The sequence below is a fragment of the Harpia harpyja genome, chromosome 20 (genome assembly GCF_026419915.1).
Source record: "Harpia harpyja isolate bHarHar1 chromosome 20, bHarHar1 primary haplotype, whole genome shotgun sequence".
Taxonomy (NCBI): domain Eukaryota; kingdom Metazoa; phylum Chordata; class Aves; order Accipitriformes; family Accipitridae; genus Harpia; species Harpia harpyja.
The window spans coordinates 1,597,461-1,613,268 of NC_068959.1; the positions used below are offsets into that span (position 1 = coordinate 1,597,461).

The 15,808-nt window shown below is 53.3% G+C and overlaps 1 protein-coding gene across 4 annotated transcripts in view; it reads right to left on the bottom strand.

Moving 5' to 3' along the window:
* The window catches only part of ARHGAP26 (Rho GTPase activating protein 26), a 155,300-nt gene that overhangs the window by 62,266 nt on the left and 77,226 nt on the right, over window positions 1–15,808 (bottom strand). For all 4 annotated transcript variants that reach the window (XM_052816225.1, XM_052816224.1, XM_052816227.1 and 1 more), the window contains exons 15-17: window positions 6,974–7,061; window positions 5,761–5,819; window positions 4,709–4,814 (exon numbers count right to left, since the gene is read on the bottom strand). In XM_052816225.1, coding sequence (XP_052672185.1) covers window positions 4,709–4,814; window positions 5,761–5,819; window positions 6,974–7,061 — 253 coding nt within the window. The remainder of the gene's footprint in view (window positions 1–4,708; window positions 4,815–5,760; window positions 5,820–6,973; window positions 7,062–15,808) is intronic.

The following is a 15,808-nucleotide window of genomic DNA, read 5'->3' on the forward strand; positions in this document are numbered from 1 at the left end:
CGGGCACAGAGCACGCCATGGCGAGCGCCGCGCCGCTGCCGGTGACCCCGGCTCCCACGGGGCTCTGCTCGGGCAGCACAGCCTGGGGAGCACGGCGCGGGGCTGCCAAGGACGGGACTGCTCCACGCGAAGGAAAACAAGTGCTGGGTTGTATTTTTAGGCAGAAGACCTGGAGGTTTTTTTTCTTCTTCTCCTTTGCCAACAATCCCTCGCTCAGCAGAGAGCCCTCCGAAATGCGCTTCGCTCCGCGTCCAGCCCTGGCCCCGGCCCGCCGAGGGGCTGTAACGGAGGGTGGGTTTTGCTGTATCTGTGGGGCTGTGGCTGATAGCAGCCGCCCTGCAGAGCCCATGGAAACCATCCGCACTGATAAGTGGAAAACAATTTGTGCTAGAGATAGCAATCACTATCATGTTGGTTAAAACACGTAAATTAGAAAACACCACCGCAGCAAAAAAAGGGAACTAGTCACTGCTGGCCAGGCCGCAGCTGTGAATGATTAAAGATAATTAATTCTGCTAAATACACGTACACACATTTCTTCTGCAGCCTCCTTAATTGTTTTGACCTTTTGCCAGGAGAGGAGCGGACGCACAGGCAGGGGCAGCCCTGCTCCTCGGGCCGGGGGGACGCACGGAGCAGCAGCAGCGATGCACGGAGCGATGCAGAGCCGCAGGACGGTCTCGGGAGCCCCGCCGAAGGGTGCACAAGCACGGCACCATCTGTATTGGAGCACCTGGATCTCGCTGCCACAAGAACAAGGCAAGGCTCAGATGTCAAATTATGTCCCGTGCAAAAAAAAAAAAAACAAAATTCCTAAATGCTTGAAACATAATCAGAATGAAATCCTGCTCTGCACCTTCAAAGCACTTACTCCTTGGTGTGAAAGTACATTAAAAAAAGAAGAAAAAGACAGCAATGATATCGCAGCTCCACTAACAAAAATGGCAATTTTCTGCAACGAGCTCCACTCCCGGCAGCACCATTGGCGCAGCCACCTGCAAGCTCGGCAGCACCGCGCGTGCCTCCGCTTCTCTTTGAACTGCTTTAACTCATTTGGCAGAAAAAAAAAAATTGGTTTAATCAGAGATGGCACATTCTATTGATAAAAAAGCATTTGAAACTATAGTGTAGCCATTCTTGGAGATAGGTGCTGGGCCAAAAGGAGGTATCTGCAGCAAAACAACTCAGAAGCGTGCGAGCAGGAGCGTGTTGCTAGGTGACGTGCTGTAGGACAGCCTGCTGCACCCAAGGTGCTCTGCAGCACCGAGGAAGTATTGTTTTCCTCCTTTCCCAGCTAGAAACAGTGGGGGAAAAAAAATCCCAGAATAAAGAGAGAGAAAACCCTGAAGACAGCGTGAGGAGTCCCACGCCATGCAGAGCTCGAGCCTGCTGCCCCGATGGGCGCAGGGAAGGCTGGGCACAAACTGCTAAAAAATGATGCTGGAAAAGGCATTTGGGAGAGCGGGGAGCCCGCAGTGGTGAGCGGCAGCGTCACGGCCGCGGGTGCTCGGGTACCACACACGCTCGCACAGCGAGCTCGCCACGTCTACTGGCACCGGTTCTTCATGTAGCTTTTTAAAAAGTGTATTTCTTATTTTTAAAGCAGGGGATGAGGAGCACTCTCACCAGCCATCCCCTGCAAACACCGAAAGCTCCAAGGATTAACAGACTGACTAAGCAATAGTGACTCTGGTAACTAAAACAGCTACAAGAAACAGGAGAAGATATGTGTTGGGTTTGCCTTTCAATTCTTTGAAAGACATGGGCTATTCTGGCCTGAGACAAGAGAAACCAGGCTATTTTTAAGGTCATCCAGAGTCTCACTAACTTCAGTTGCGGCAGCCTCAGACATGCCTGTTGGCAGGGCCAGCAGATGCAGGCACGGGGCTTACTGGGACGGTCCGGACTGTGGGTGTCCAGGCTTTCCTGCAGAAATCCCCATGGAAAAACATCAGAACAAAGAGATCTCCTCTCTTTCAGGAACAGTAAATCACAGCTGGGTTTATCACAGGAATCCTGACAGCATGAGCACGTCCCAAGAAGGAAAATTAAAGGTTTCACCTACTCATGGGTCAAAGAATAACATAATAGCAACTTTCACTGGAACCAGGATGGGTAGAGCAGAGGAGGAAATTTGCAGCATTACGTTCCTGACAAAGGAGCACGGACAGGGATTGCTCACACTCTCTCTGTATTTCACAGTGGGTAACTGCCTGGACACCTGAACGTGAGACAGGAGGCAGCACAAACAGGCTTAGAGGTGCAGTAAGAGGCAGAAATCAACTTCATTTTCTATTTATACACTCCCCTCCCTCCACCCTGCCTGTGCCTGTCCTCGGCATCTGTCCTCCCCCCGCCTCCAGCTCTCCTTTCCCCTCCCGTGCCCCCCCGGGAGCCGGAGTGCCGGCGTCCCCCTGCCCGCCCGGGGACCGCTGGGGTGCGAGCCCCTCTCGCCGCACGCCGAATTGCAGGGGGGGCACCAGGCGCCACGGGAAACCCACGACATTTCTCTGCTGCGCAGAAGGAAGGGCACTGCTCTACCACCTCAGAGGCACTTATCCTGGCTGATATTTAATTTGTGTTAATAATTGCCATTTTTTAATTTATCTGCTCTGTTAGCACGGTTTTATTACTGTTATTAACTGGAGCCCCATGCCACATGAAGAGCCCCATGTCACTTTTCAGCGAGCAACAGCGAACACAGAAACCAAAAAACCAAGAGATGTAAGACGATGTGGGACAGACTCTCTATTTGACCGATACAGTTCTGCTATTAGTGTAAGAGATCTCCACAGTAATACTGTGAGAAATATTTTTTTAGCTCATCTGATAAAAATGCAAATCTTGATTATTCATACATTACTTAAAATAATAATACAAAAAACCAAAAAAACCAGAAACAGATGAGGCAATCCCCTCCAAGAAGTGCAGCCCAGCTCGGTAGGGTCAGGAAGGGGCCCTTCGGTTTTGCCTGTGTCAGCTCTCAGCTCCCCCCGCCAGGGACGGGGCAGCACCCAAACCCCGGCCGGTCCCCACCCCGGAGCATCCCCCTTCCCCACGCAGGTCACCCAGGAACAGCCAGGCCCCCGTCCCTTCTGCCACCCTCTCCCTCCCTCCAAACACCTTCTGCAGATGGGAAGCTTTATCTCCACCACAACGTCTTTAATCCGGCTTTATGGTACCGCTGCCTCAACCGGCTCATTTCCAAGAGCCACAGCAATGAGACCCGGACCAGGCTGCCCTCCCGGTGCTCCTGGAGCAAGGTCCTCCTTGCCGGGCGGCCCCGGAGCAGACGGCAGGAGAGCCGCCGTGCAGGGGCTGCAGGACTGACACAGGAGGGATGCTGGAGGGCCCGTGCCCGGGGCTGGCTGTTCCTCTGGCCCCCACAGCCTGGAATCCCCCCAGGAACAGCACCAGGGCCGGGAGAGCTTCGGCAGGGTGGCGGGCTCAGCAGAGCCGGCTCTCGCTCCTCGGCTTCCTGCCTTCCTCTGAGATAATTTTTTTCCCATTAAATAACCACTATGAGCCGTTTCTCTTCCTAACATAGCACGCACCACTACGCTCATTGTTTGTTTGTGTTTTGTTTTAGTTCCCTCCCTACTAAAGCAGCATGAAACCCATTGTATTACCTGCCTCCCCTCTCCATGTCTCTCACTCAAACACCACCAGGTTTTCCTTTAAATGAAAAGCACTTAAGCGGTTATGAGATTCCTCGCACATATTTGGCCGATGGGAGTACCTGGAACTGCCTGGCCCTTGGCTTAAGCCTGTAAATGCTTGGTTTTGAAACCAAGATCCAAACCAGCTCTTTGTTTTTTAACAGCCTTGCTGGGGAGTCCATGGAACAGATACAAACCCGTGTCATAAGAAAGCATCTGGAGTCATTTTTAAGCCTATTTCAAGTACCATTTGTTACTTCTTCTCTTAAACAGATAACTTCAGGTTCTCCCAGACCTTCTTCTAAATGGTTATGTCGATTAACTCATTCCCCAGGTTTCCAAGTCCTGCCTAATCCCTCCTGCTCACGCAGCGCCGGTGCAAACAGCGAGGGCAGGGACGACCCCGCAGCCTTGAGGCTGGCACAAACACCTGATGATGCTTTCACTTTTCAAACACTAATCAAAGGTTTCCATGGTAACCAGCAGGAGCAGGAAGAAGACGGGAAATTATAGGTCAGCTCTATCACTGAAAGCAAAAAAATTATTCAATCCCTTTGCCCTCGAAGAGTTTCAAGGTGACCTAGAAGTACTGATTCATCAGGTTGCATAAAGGCAGAAAATATGCCCCAGAGTAGTCTTCTATTGTAGCAAAGAAATAGCTTTTAGTCCTTTAATACTAGGCTTGATCTGAAACCCAGTGAGGAGCTTAACCTCCGCTCTGCCTTCTGGTCAGCTGAACCCCATTACCATGCCATTAAAAGCAATGCTATATGCCCCGTAGCCTATGGGTTCCTCCTGCCACCGCGGGGCCAGAGCACGGCCACCCAGGCAGGGGATGGCAGGGACGTGGGTCAGCGGGAAAGCCCCCCTCCCTCCCTCCTGCACCGCTCCCTCTGTCAGCCCTCGTTTCGCTCACACACGGGTTTCCAGTTACTCGCCAACCAGATATGACTCAACACCGCATACACACACAAGGAAACTTTTCTACCACTATTAACTTTCAGAGGAAGTGGAAAAAGGAGAGAAAAACATATCAGTCATAAACGTACTTTGCCAAGTGGTTCATGAGCAAGTGCAGCATCTGCCTGTTTTTCTCTGGGAGCCGATGAACGAGGCTGTGGATCTCTGACACCCTCGACTCCTGATTCTCCAGTTCTGTGTTAGAAAGAAAAGATGATTTATCTCCGCATCAGGGGGGTTATAATGGAAAGAGGCATGCAGGCCTGAACACTAGCAGTGACAGACATCCTAGGGACCTACTCCACTCTACACCCAGGCACGCTGCGGATACTCTCGACAGCACTTTTCCTTTCTGCCAACTCCAACCAGTTGTTTCCAAAAGGAAGAAACTAACGGGCTGAAACAGTGAGCTGAGAGCAGATGCCAGCCATGTGAAAAGCCAGTTGTGATCAGGGAAGGGGCTGTCTGTAAGCAGTATTTCTCCGATTCCAGCAACGGGAACATCAGCACGTTCCTGTTCAATGTGTTCCCAAGCACTGTCAGGATGTGCTCAGCACAGCGCCCGGCGAGGTTGTTGCATCTGGTGCTCCACACGCTGGTTGGGTCCGCAGGTGCTGGCAGACTTGCCCCCACAGCCTAAGCGGGAGCCGTTCAAGGAAGGCACCGCCGATGTGGCCGCGGACTACGTGAGCCCTCCTGACCCCCCGGTCCCATCCACGTGCACGCAGGCAGCACCGCTGCCAACGGAGAGCTACCTGCTCTCATACAAAGCACCTTCCCAGGGCAGCCAAAGGAAAGTGGCACAGACATCAGAACCGCAACTGATCTCATCAAAGCACCATAGGTGGTGTTTGAACAATGGCCTGCCTCATTTTGGCAGATGATGGCCAAAATAAGACAGAGCTGCAGCAGCAGCTACTGCCACCAGCCAGCTCTCCACTCCCCCTGCACCATCTGCGTTTCCTTTTCATCCGGTAAGTCCCAAACAACAACATGCCCCTTGTCTCTCCATTCTTATTCTGCTTTCCGGGACTTAAGAACAAGGAGGTTGGTGGGGAAACAGCAGGGCAGAGGTTATGCTCAGTTACTTGCAAATTACGCTCCTCTTTCAGACCGGTGCCATAAACATCAACAAACTCACTTGCAGCTTTGATGAAGCTCCTTTGAAACTGGTACATCATGAGCGGCCCTGGAAGCATTCTGGAAGATAAAAAGGTAACACGCACAAAACACATCTGAGTAATACAATCCACAGAAATAAAGCTTTGCCCTTACCGTAAATTCAGCTCCATTTTTAAAAGTGCAGAATTAAGCAACAGCAACTCTACTTAATTCTCCCCATCAGAAGGAATAAGATCCATTGAAGTACCTTTGATTTATTCTTCCTCCCTTTTCTGCCCCACACTGAATTCGTTTTTAATTTTAGCATTCCTTCAGTTACACAGTAACACAGAGTTTCAGGACGTCAGTGAGCCTATGATTTCCAAGTAAGTTTAAAAATAAATTAAAAAGAGAAACAAGCCTAGTCATAAAACTTTAACAGTCACCATTCCCATTAAATTCCCCATTCTCCCCTCCCACTTCCACATCCCTTCGATGGGACATCTTGGTGCTGCCGACATTCTTCATTGCTTTGCAAACAGTTCAAACTCTGGAGCAAAGGTTGCCAATCATGCAGAATTATGTAGTGTTTTGTCATTTTCTAGGCTGAGATCCACCAAGCTAATTATACTCATCACCCTAATTGGATTTAGCCTCTCTCTTGTGCGCGCCCTCTCTCTCTCTCTCTCAAATAAAACCCAACACACAGAACAGCAACAGCAAGCAAGAAGCTGCAGTGGCAACAGGTAGAAGCATGTTGTGGATAATGAGATGCTGACTGCTGCCAACAAACTAACCCTTTGGGAAGATAACCCACAATGATAATAGCATCAACTTGCATACAGAAATTATTACTACAATAAAGCTCAGCACCCAGTTCTGAAAAAGCACTACAGCCACGGCCCTTAGAGGAGCACTGTGCTCACCTTCTGCCACATGCTCATTAGGTGGAAGCCCATTGTGAAAAGCTTAGGGAAAAGCTTACATCAAGGCAGGGGAAGCAAGAATGAGCTTCTAAAATCATGTTTGTACAATACATGCATCTGTCAGGGAGCTGATCGTGTTCCCCAGATCCTACTCAAACATGCTGGAGGGTCACGGGAAAAGCCAGAATAAATTCTTGAAGAGCAGTTTCTTCTTTGTTTCTATTAAAGTGCTATTGTTAAGAATCTGCAGTAACAGGCACTAATGCCCCAGACGCATCACCGAATCCATCCTGAAGCCACATGACAGATGAGGCTTTTCTGCCTTACCTCAGGTAAGTTTTCAGTGCACTAGTAATGGTCTTTATCTCCCACTCTGCACAGATCTCTGTTTCTGTTTCTGTAGCTGTTTTGGGATCTAAGGAAAAAGACAAAAAAAAATAAAGTGAACCAAAGTGAAGATAATACCAGCTCATACCAGCTCAGCTGTGTGGGAAGACTGTCACGTCCCATTTTATTTGCTATTCCCCAGCCCAGTGACCACAAACCGATCCCCAACAGACACTTCTGCAGGGAAGCAAGAGTTTGTTACACGAGACGGGCCACGCTCACTTGCATGGGACGAGAAAAAGAAAAGAAAAACATTAATCACGAGCAATGAGATTGGCAGTTTGACTCAAAGCGTGACATTACGCAGGGCGCAGAAGACTGCGGTGTTCAGCGACAGTAGCGACAAGGCAGGGCACAAACACGACACGAGCCCAGACGAACAGAGACCCCCCCCCCCAGGACTCAGCAGAAAATCCCAGCCCCAAGTAGGCTGCGAGGCATTGCCGCAGCCTAAACCAACGCGAGCGACGGCGGCACGGCCTTCGTGGCAGTCGGCGGGTGTCGAGCAGGCGGCAGGACAAGACGGGGTCGCAGAGGCAGGAGCCCTGCCCGGGTGTGCGGGGGGACAGGAGGCGGCTCGTGCTCCCACCCAAGGCGGGGAAGAGTCCCTGGAGCCCACGGAGGGCGTGGGAAGGCAGCTCCGCGCTCCCTCGGCTCCACGGCTGCGTTTCATTTGGACGGGAGGGAGGAAGCAGGGCTCGGCACAGCCGGCGTTCGCACGTTATCCGCCGTTATCCGCTCAGCTCACCGCCCCAGGAACGTGCCACCACGCGCCGTCCTCGCCGGCCCGACGCCGGCTGGGGGGTGGCCTCGGACCGGGAAGCTCCCGTCACCTCGCAGAGCAGGAATACCCGCAGGACCCCCGGGGACGGCCACGACCCGGGAGCCTCTCGCCGCTGCCAAGGTACGCGGCGGGGGGGGAGCAGCGATGCTGCCTGGTTTGAGCTGCGCTAGCGGCGAGGGAGAGGAGAAGCGCCCGGGGTGTTTTGAAGCGGTGCAGGGCACGGAGCGCAGCAGCGGCTCTGGCTGGGAAGGTCACCGGCACGGCAGAACCGCGCTGCGGTTTGTTTTGTCACCTTTGGCCTCTCGATGTCATCCCATTCTGTTCCTCCGTCCTCCCCACCACAGGCTGTTTCTTGCCATCTTTAATTTTTAAATACCCGATTCACCCTCCTCCACCCCCACGGCAGACGCAGGGCCCCGCAACAGCCCCTGAGCCGCCGCGAGCAGCGAGCCTCGGGGAGCATCAGGTACGACGGCAAACCTCCCGGCATGGGGAGAACCCAGCCCAGACCCCACAACAAACGAGACGGTGCCAGGCCCTCGGCGCGCAACATCGGGGAGCGATGGCAGCGATTGAGCCGCCGTCCACATCCACCCGCCGCAGCCCCTCGCCGTGGCTCGTCCCCACCCTGTCACCAAGCACCGCACGTAACGCTGCGGAGATCTGGCTGCCAGCACAGCTGGCGAGCGCGGCTCTCGTAGTGCTCGTGAGGAAGGTCTCCAAGCTACAGCTGACGTGCGCACACCTCTGCACTGCCGTCCTCCAAGGACGCTTCTTCCCAGGTCCTTGTTCCCACCACCGAGCGGAGGCGAGGTCCGAGGATTCACGCTCCTGACCGTCCACGGCTGCCTTAGATGAAAACACGAATGGATCTCCAAAACGCTTTCGGGCAATAACTAGTTTCTCCGGACAGCTTCAGCTTTGACAAGTCAACGGCAAAGGATACCCGAGAGAGGCACAAGCTACGTTATACGATGCTTCCGTTGGCTATGCTCACCAGGTCCCACCAGGTCCCAGCCCCGGGCATCGAGACCCTCTTCCCGCTGATGTCGAGCGGACACTGCATCCATCCCCCCGCTGAGCTCTCCAGCGTGGCTGAACCCCCAATTTACTGTCTGACAAAGCTGCCGGGATCCCTCCCACCCTGCAGCCTTGAAGCCATTTTCTGAACCGCGTACCCTCACCAGCAGGAGGAAGAGACCCTCTCCAGCCCCGCAGAGCACCGCGTGCCTGGGAAACTCTCCGAACGTGGCTCCCGTCAGCCCAGCTCCCAGCCAAGCCCCCCCGGGCCGGGGCAGAGGCCGACCCCCGCAGCAGCTCGCATGGACGGCTGCAGGACGGGCTGCACCAAGCTCTGCAGAGAAGCGCGGGTTTGCGCTTCCCAACTGACAGCTGCTTTTCGCAGCACGAGGCTGTTCTGAGCCAGCACCCAGAGCGTTACTGACTTGCAGGAAAGGTATAAATGGTGACGCTGGGTGACGCTTTGTAATGGCCTGATGCAAACTTTGCAATGAGACCCTGGAGGAGATGGGCAGGAGCATCCTGAAACCACAGGACGCTCTCCCAGAGCCAGGCAGAGGGGAGCGGCACGGCTCCTGGAGCATGTCCATCCCAGCATCGGCCAAACTGGCACCCCAGGACAAGTGGCGGGTCTGAGGGCAGTGAGGTACCACCAGTGCAGTGCCACGCACAGCCTCAGCCAGCCCTTCCCGGCAATCGGCATCAGCAGCCTCCCAGGAGAGCAGCTCGCCTGGCCGCAGTTCGGTGCAAGGGGCCCAGGACCAGCTCCGCACCTCTGCATCGCGCTGCGCTTCCAGCCCCCGGCACCGCTCTGTGGGAACGGGGCATCCGCACAGCCGCAACGCCAATGTGTCCAGAGGAAATCCAGTCCCACGACGCAAAACCGCACGCGTGCCAGCCTCGTACCCCGCCGCGCTCTCGGTGCTTGTGCCGAGGGGGTTCGGCACTGCCCGCCCTTACCCCACACCCCACCTCTGCCCGGGATTCACAGCACCGGCTCACAGGTCCCGCAGGAACCGGGGATCTGCCCTCCCACCCTCCGGTTTCCAGCTCTGTGCAGCGCGAGCGTCCGGAACGAGGGAGCCTCCGAAGCACCTCTATTTTCATTGTCGAATACTGCAGCATACTTTTCTCCATCTCCTCCGGGGCCTTCCCTTCCTTTCTGCATTTTTTCCCCTCCTATCTTTCCTTTTAAAAATTCCTTTAAAGAAATCAAAAAAACGCACAGCTGTTCTGGACAAAGTAAATAGGAGGCTCCAGACTAGCAGCCTGTTCCTTCCCAAGGCAGATCTGAACCAGCCGCCGGCAAACCGTGCTCGCAGGAGTCTGCAGCTTTCTGCTTCTCCCTGCTTTCTGCCAACCACCAACCCAGGTCAGGAAGCCAGACCTGTTTGCACAAAGTTCCACAGTGAGATCAATAATGTGCTATTTTTACTGATTTCTGTGAAAATACCTTAATGCTTTGACAATAAAAGAGCCTTTGGGAAGCAGCAACCGCTCCCTTCTTCGGCACCTCCACCCACGCCGGGACCCCGCTGCCACGGGGGCCGGAGCCGAGCTGGCCGCACCGGGGGGGCTCCTTGGTGACCGCTGCCATCTGCACACCCGCCCCGAGCAGCCACCAACGCGGATGGCATTTATTTTTTAATCTCTGCTGACAATTACAGCCAGTCATCTCGAAAGCCACCATCAGATTGGCATTAAGTGGCTCGGCCGTGGATACCTCACGCAGAGCGCCGAGTACCAGGAGTACAGACACCAACTCCTCCATGCCAGAAGCGAGAAGCACTGCGCCGGTCGCAGCTGGGCAGGAGGGAAGAGCAGGGCACGAACGTGCCCCGTTTGCAGGTGTAAGCGTGTTGTTTCTCTCCTGCTTGGATGCTGTTTCATGAACGCTCTTTGCTAACTCGGTCCTGGAATCTCTCAACCGCTCCAGAGCGCAAATGGAGCTGAAGGCTTTGACTGCACCAAGCCGTGGGTGAACAGGACCTGGAAACACAACAGGGATCCTGCTCCCACCGAGATCCTTGGGAAACCTCTGCAGGGACCCCGGGAGACACCGCTGTGGGTCCTTTCAGTGATACGGACGTGCCAAGCGTCCCTGGAGAGCCGGAGCAGGCGCAGAGAGGCACTCACCGCGACCAAGGCCAAGCCTGACGCCAGATACAGCTGCCGACACCATCTGGTCCCACGGATTCAGCTCAGTGGGTATTTGTCTTTTCACAGACACGTATAATGAGCTTTTGAATTTTAAAGCAATAGGTAAGCACAGTGTAATTTTAAAACTAATTAGAAGAATGCACTGAATAAGAGTTAGGCTTTCCCTTAGGGCAAAGGGTTTATTTTAATTAAAAAAAAACATCAAGAGGAGCACTTGAAAAAGTAAACATTTAAGAAATGTATATTCACACAAAGATCACGTGTCTCTCTCTGCAATCACACAAATGAACACCCTCCTTCCTCGTCAATGCCAAGGCAACTTCCTATTGCACTACCTTTTTAAGGAGGCAATTTTAATAGATTAAAGATAAGCTTGGCATAGTAAAAAGAAAAACAAAAAACCAAAAAAATCCTTTTTAAAAAGAACCTTTTTAATAGCAAGGCCTCCACTGAAGTTGAACAAACAACTCAAGACTGGATGTCTTCTCAAAAGCTCATCCAGGAGTTTATAGGCATGATTCATGAAACACTAGGTGAAATTCTACGGTCGGTCTCATGAAAAGGCTCGGAGCAGATAATCAGTTCCCCTTGACCTTCAAATTTATGAGTCTGGAAAAAGTTAGCTTTGTGGGTTACAGATGTAGCATCTGTCTCCCCAGCTAGAGATGGCTGCAGCCAGCACCACAGCGAACTGCTGTCTCTGCACAAGGACACATTTCCACATGAACTGGTGTAAATGTGAAATAGGGCCTGCAAAAGCACCCACAGGCCAAATTCAGTATTAACCCTGAAGTTGCTTATTGCTGTAAATTACTAATCTGACGTCTCTTAGCAGATACGGAAAAGGCTGAAGTGGAAGGGTAGGGGGAAAGGGAGTGCAAAATTAACTTCCCCAAGCTTTTTGTTCCAGCAGAGGCTGAAGAAAGCACTTTGCTCACCCCATGACACTGCCAGCCGCTGCAGCATCACCCCCGTTCCTGTTCACTCATTCTGCGTGGTCACCAACGCCACACAGGACAGCGTATCCTGGCTCTCCCTGGGCTGCGAAACCAAAGGGGGTTTTCACAGCCTCACATAGGCGATATTTGAGGAAAGAAAAGGGACCTGCAGCACTCCAGATCTAAATCAAGAACAAATTAGAACGTGCTTTTTAATGGCAGGATCTACACAGTAATTCAGGGGTGGGAGGAATCCATTCCCATTCCCCCCAAAATTACTTTTGCTGCTTTGTTTTCTTCCTGGAGGCAAACAGCAGCAGCGGCGGAGGGGACGGGGGCCGCGTTCATCCCTGCGGACCCCAGGTGATGGGACGGGTGCCACGGGACAGCCAACGGGGCTGGCCACGGCACGGCGGCGCGGCAACGGGGAGGGAAGCGCGGGCTGATCAGACACCCCCAAACCCACAGTCGTGATGGAACCGCAGCAAGACACTCGCGTGCAATGCCGGGGATGCTCCCCGAGGCAGCCGCCCCCGGCTGCCGCACAGCCCATCCCACACGGCCATCGCCCGAAGCCCTTTCTAAGGAACTTCTCCATCTGCTTCCTGGGATGGAGAAAGCTGCTGCCGTAAGACAGCTGGTTTCAATTCCTCACCAATTTCTCCAGGGCAAGGGGAACCGCCTGGGGCACGACCTCATCACCCAGCCATAATTCTCACCTGCGCCTGGGTGGCTCGAGAGATTTCCAAAACAGCCGTAGGACATATTATATCCCAGCAGCGAGGGGCCGTAGGAAGTCCCACTCACCAGCCCTCATGGCTCATGTTGGGAAGGAGCAAGAAGAGCAGATCAGACGTTGTAACGCTCTGCTCATCTTAGTGCTGAGTTTCAGCAGCAGATCGTAGAATCATAGAATCATTTAGGTTGGAAAAGACCTTTAATATCATCAAGTCCAACCATCAACGATGCCCCTAAACCATGTTCTGAAGTTCCTTGTCTACGTGCTTTTTGAATACCTCCAGGGCTGGTGACTCAACCAGTTCCCTGGGCAGCCTGTTCCAATGCCTGACAACCCTTTGGGTGAAGAAATTCCTCCTAATATCCAACCTAAACCTCCCCTGCCGCAACCTGAGGCCATCTCCTCTCGTCCTATCCCTTGATACTTGGGAGAAGAGACCAACCCCCACCTCGCTACAACCCCCCTTCAGGTAGTCGTAGAGAGCGATGAGGTCTCCCCTCAGCCTCCTTTTCTCCAGACTAAACAACCCCAGTTCCCTCAGCCGCTCCTCATCAGACTCGTGCTCTAGACCCTTCACCGGCTTCGTTGCCCTTCTCTGGACATGCTCCAGCACCTCCATGTCTTTCTTGGGGTGAGGGGCCCAAAACTGAACACGGTATTCGAGGTGCAGACTCACCAGTGCCATGTACAAAGGGATGATCACTGCCCTAGTCCTGCTGGCCACACTATTTCTGACACAAGCCAGGATGCCGTTGGCCTTCCTGGCCACCTGGGCACACTGCTGGCTCATATTCAGCCGGCTGTTGACCAGCACCCCCAGGTCCTTTTCCACTGGGCGGCTTTCCAGCCACTCTTCCCCAAGCCTGTAGCGCTGCGTGGGGTTGTTGTGAGCCTGACACCGAGCCTTGTTGAACCTCATACAGTTGGCCTCGTCCCATCGATCCAGCCTGTCCAGATCCCTCCGTAGAGCCTTTCTGCCCTCCAGCAGACCAACACTCCCGCCCAACTTGGTGTCATCTGCTGGTACCACCGCCGTCCTGTGCGCACACACTTCCACAATAAACCCTTTCAAGGGAGCTCCGACTGATAAAACTTTTATTGGTTGAGTTCTGTCCTCATTTTGACGGTGCATGGTGATGGTGAAGGCAAGGGAAAGGCAGCTTGCTCTGCCACAGATGACCTGCCTCCCACGAGCCCTGGGGGAGGCACCCCTCCCCGCTTCACCCCGACTTAGACAAAGGCAAGCTGTTCTGCCCAAGCCCGAGACCTGCGCTGTCCCTGACCCGGCTGCTGCCCACGGGAAGGTTCTGCTCCGCCGTCGGCCGAGTGCAGTGCCGACCTCCTGCAGAGACACCTCGTGCCAAAGGCCTTCCCGGCAGCGTCACTGACACCGGCCACCGCTCGGGGAAACTTGATCTTTTTGCCATTTAAACTGCATGTGAATCAGTAACGCTGCCCACATTCATTTCTAAATATAAGGGAAACCTGAAGTTGTAAGGACAATTTGGCTCCTCCGTTCACGAGGGTTGGACCCGAACACGAGCGTTTGAGCGGAGCGGTGCCGCTACCGGCAGGACGTCAGAGCCTCGAGGGCAGCCGAGAACAGAAGGGGATTTGACAACAGACATGTTGTCTGACTTCACAGACAGCCTGAACGCTGGGATTGTCAAAGATGATTTAATCGCCTGCGGTTCGGCGAAAGATACGGAGTCAGGGGTTTGCAAAGCGTCCCGGTGATCGACGGCACGGGAGATCCCCGAAGGAGGTCCTGCTTCCAGCAGGCACTGGGCCACCCGAGCAGCAGCCCCGGGCATGCACTCACCTCCGATGGGGCTTCCAGCACCAACAACTAATGAAGATGTGCCGGGACAAAGAAAAACCACCGACAATATATCACCGCATTATGAGACATGAGGTCGACAGCTGAGTGGCTTCAGTCGCTGAGGAGATAATGGATGCTGGATGGTGTCCAAAACTTTGAATCCCTCCCAGCTCCGGAGAGCTCTTAAACCAAGCAAGTTTTGCCATCTGTCACAGCCCCGCCACCTCAACCCAGAACTGACACAGCCCGAGACCGCCCTTGTAAGAAGAAAACAGGATCAGTTGCTCTGCTAGCTCGGAAGATGATGCACAGCGGCATGAAAAGCATAAGCAGAGGACCTGGCAAGTCAGGCCTGCTGCGCCATGGGGCACCCAATCCCCAGCCTATTTTTTCGGTGGGCAGCAATGCTCTTTAACCAATGCTCTAACACAATAGTGCCAAATGTGCGCGCCATGAGACAGCTCTGGCTTATCTGCTGTACTTGGGTGGCTAGCAGGACATATTCACATGCCCCAGAACCTGTGCCAAACTTCTACTAATAAAAGAGTCAGTCACCAGCTCTTGTGACTGCAGCGAACTTTCCAAATGCCACGGCAAAACTGGTGCAGAGAGGTCCCCTTGCGACAGCCTCTGATTTAGAGCCTTACCCTTCTGTTTCCTAATTATCCCTAAATTATCAATTTTGCATAGGTTAATGCTGACAACTGTAACAGCCACCACGGGCTTTGCTCAGTGAACATCTTAACAGTGGGAAAAGACGGGGGAATTGGAAGAGGAGAAGGAAAGATGTTGAAAGTGAAACACAACTGATTAAAACTTTTTGCAAGGAGAAATACACACAGAAAGGAGCACTGGCATTTTGTGAAGGCAAGGAAAAGGAAGTCATGTTGCAAAGGAATGATAAGAAGCAAATGTAAAGAGGAAGAAGACCACAAATGTCAGTTATTTCCCCCATGGGGTAGCAAACACATTCATAAGGGCACTAACAAATTATTAAGCATTTGTTTCTTCATTATTACACCTATATCATACGTTGTTTTGCCAAGTCTGAGAAGCATGAGCTGGGACTGGTGGAGGGCAGCTGCCGCTGCTCCAACCCAAGTGTGTGTTTTCTCAAAATGGTTCTTCAAATGTGTCTCTCATGCATGTCCGGACAGAGAGACTCCCACAGGGCTGCAGCTGGGGGATGGAAATGCCACCTGCTAGTTCAGGGGATGAAATGGTCCATTTGGTCACACACAGCCATGGCCAACCTCAGCACCAGCCTGGACCACAGACAAGGGCACAGGGAGCAGGGGAGATTCTGCTGGAG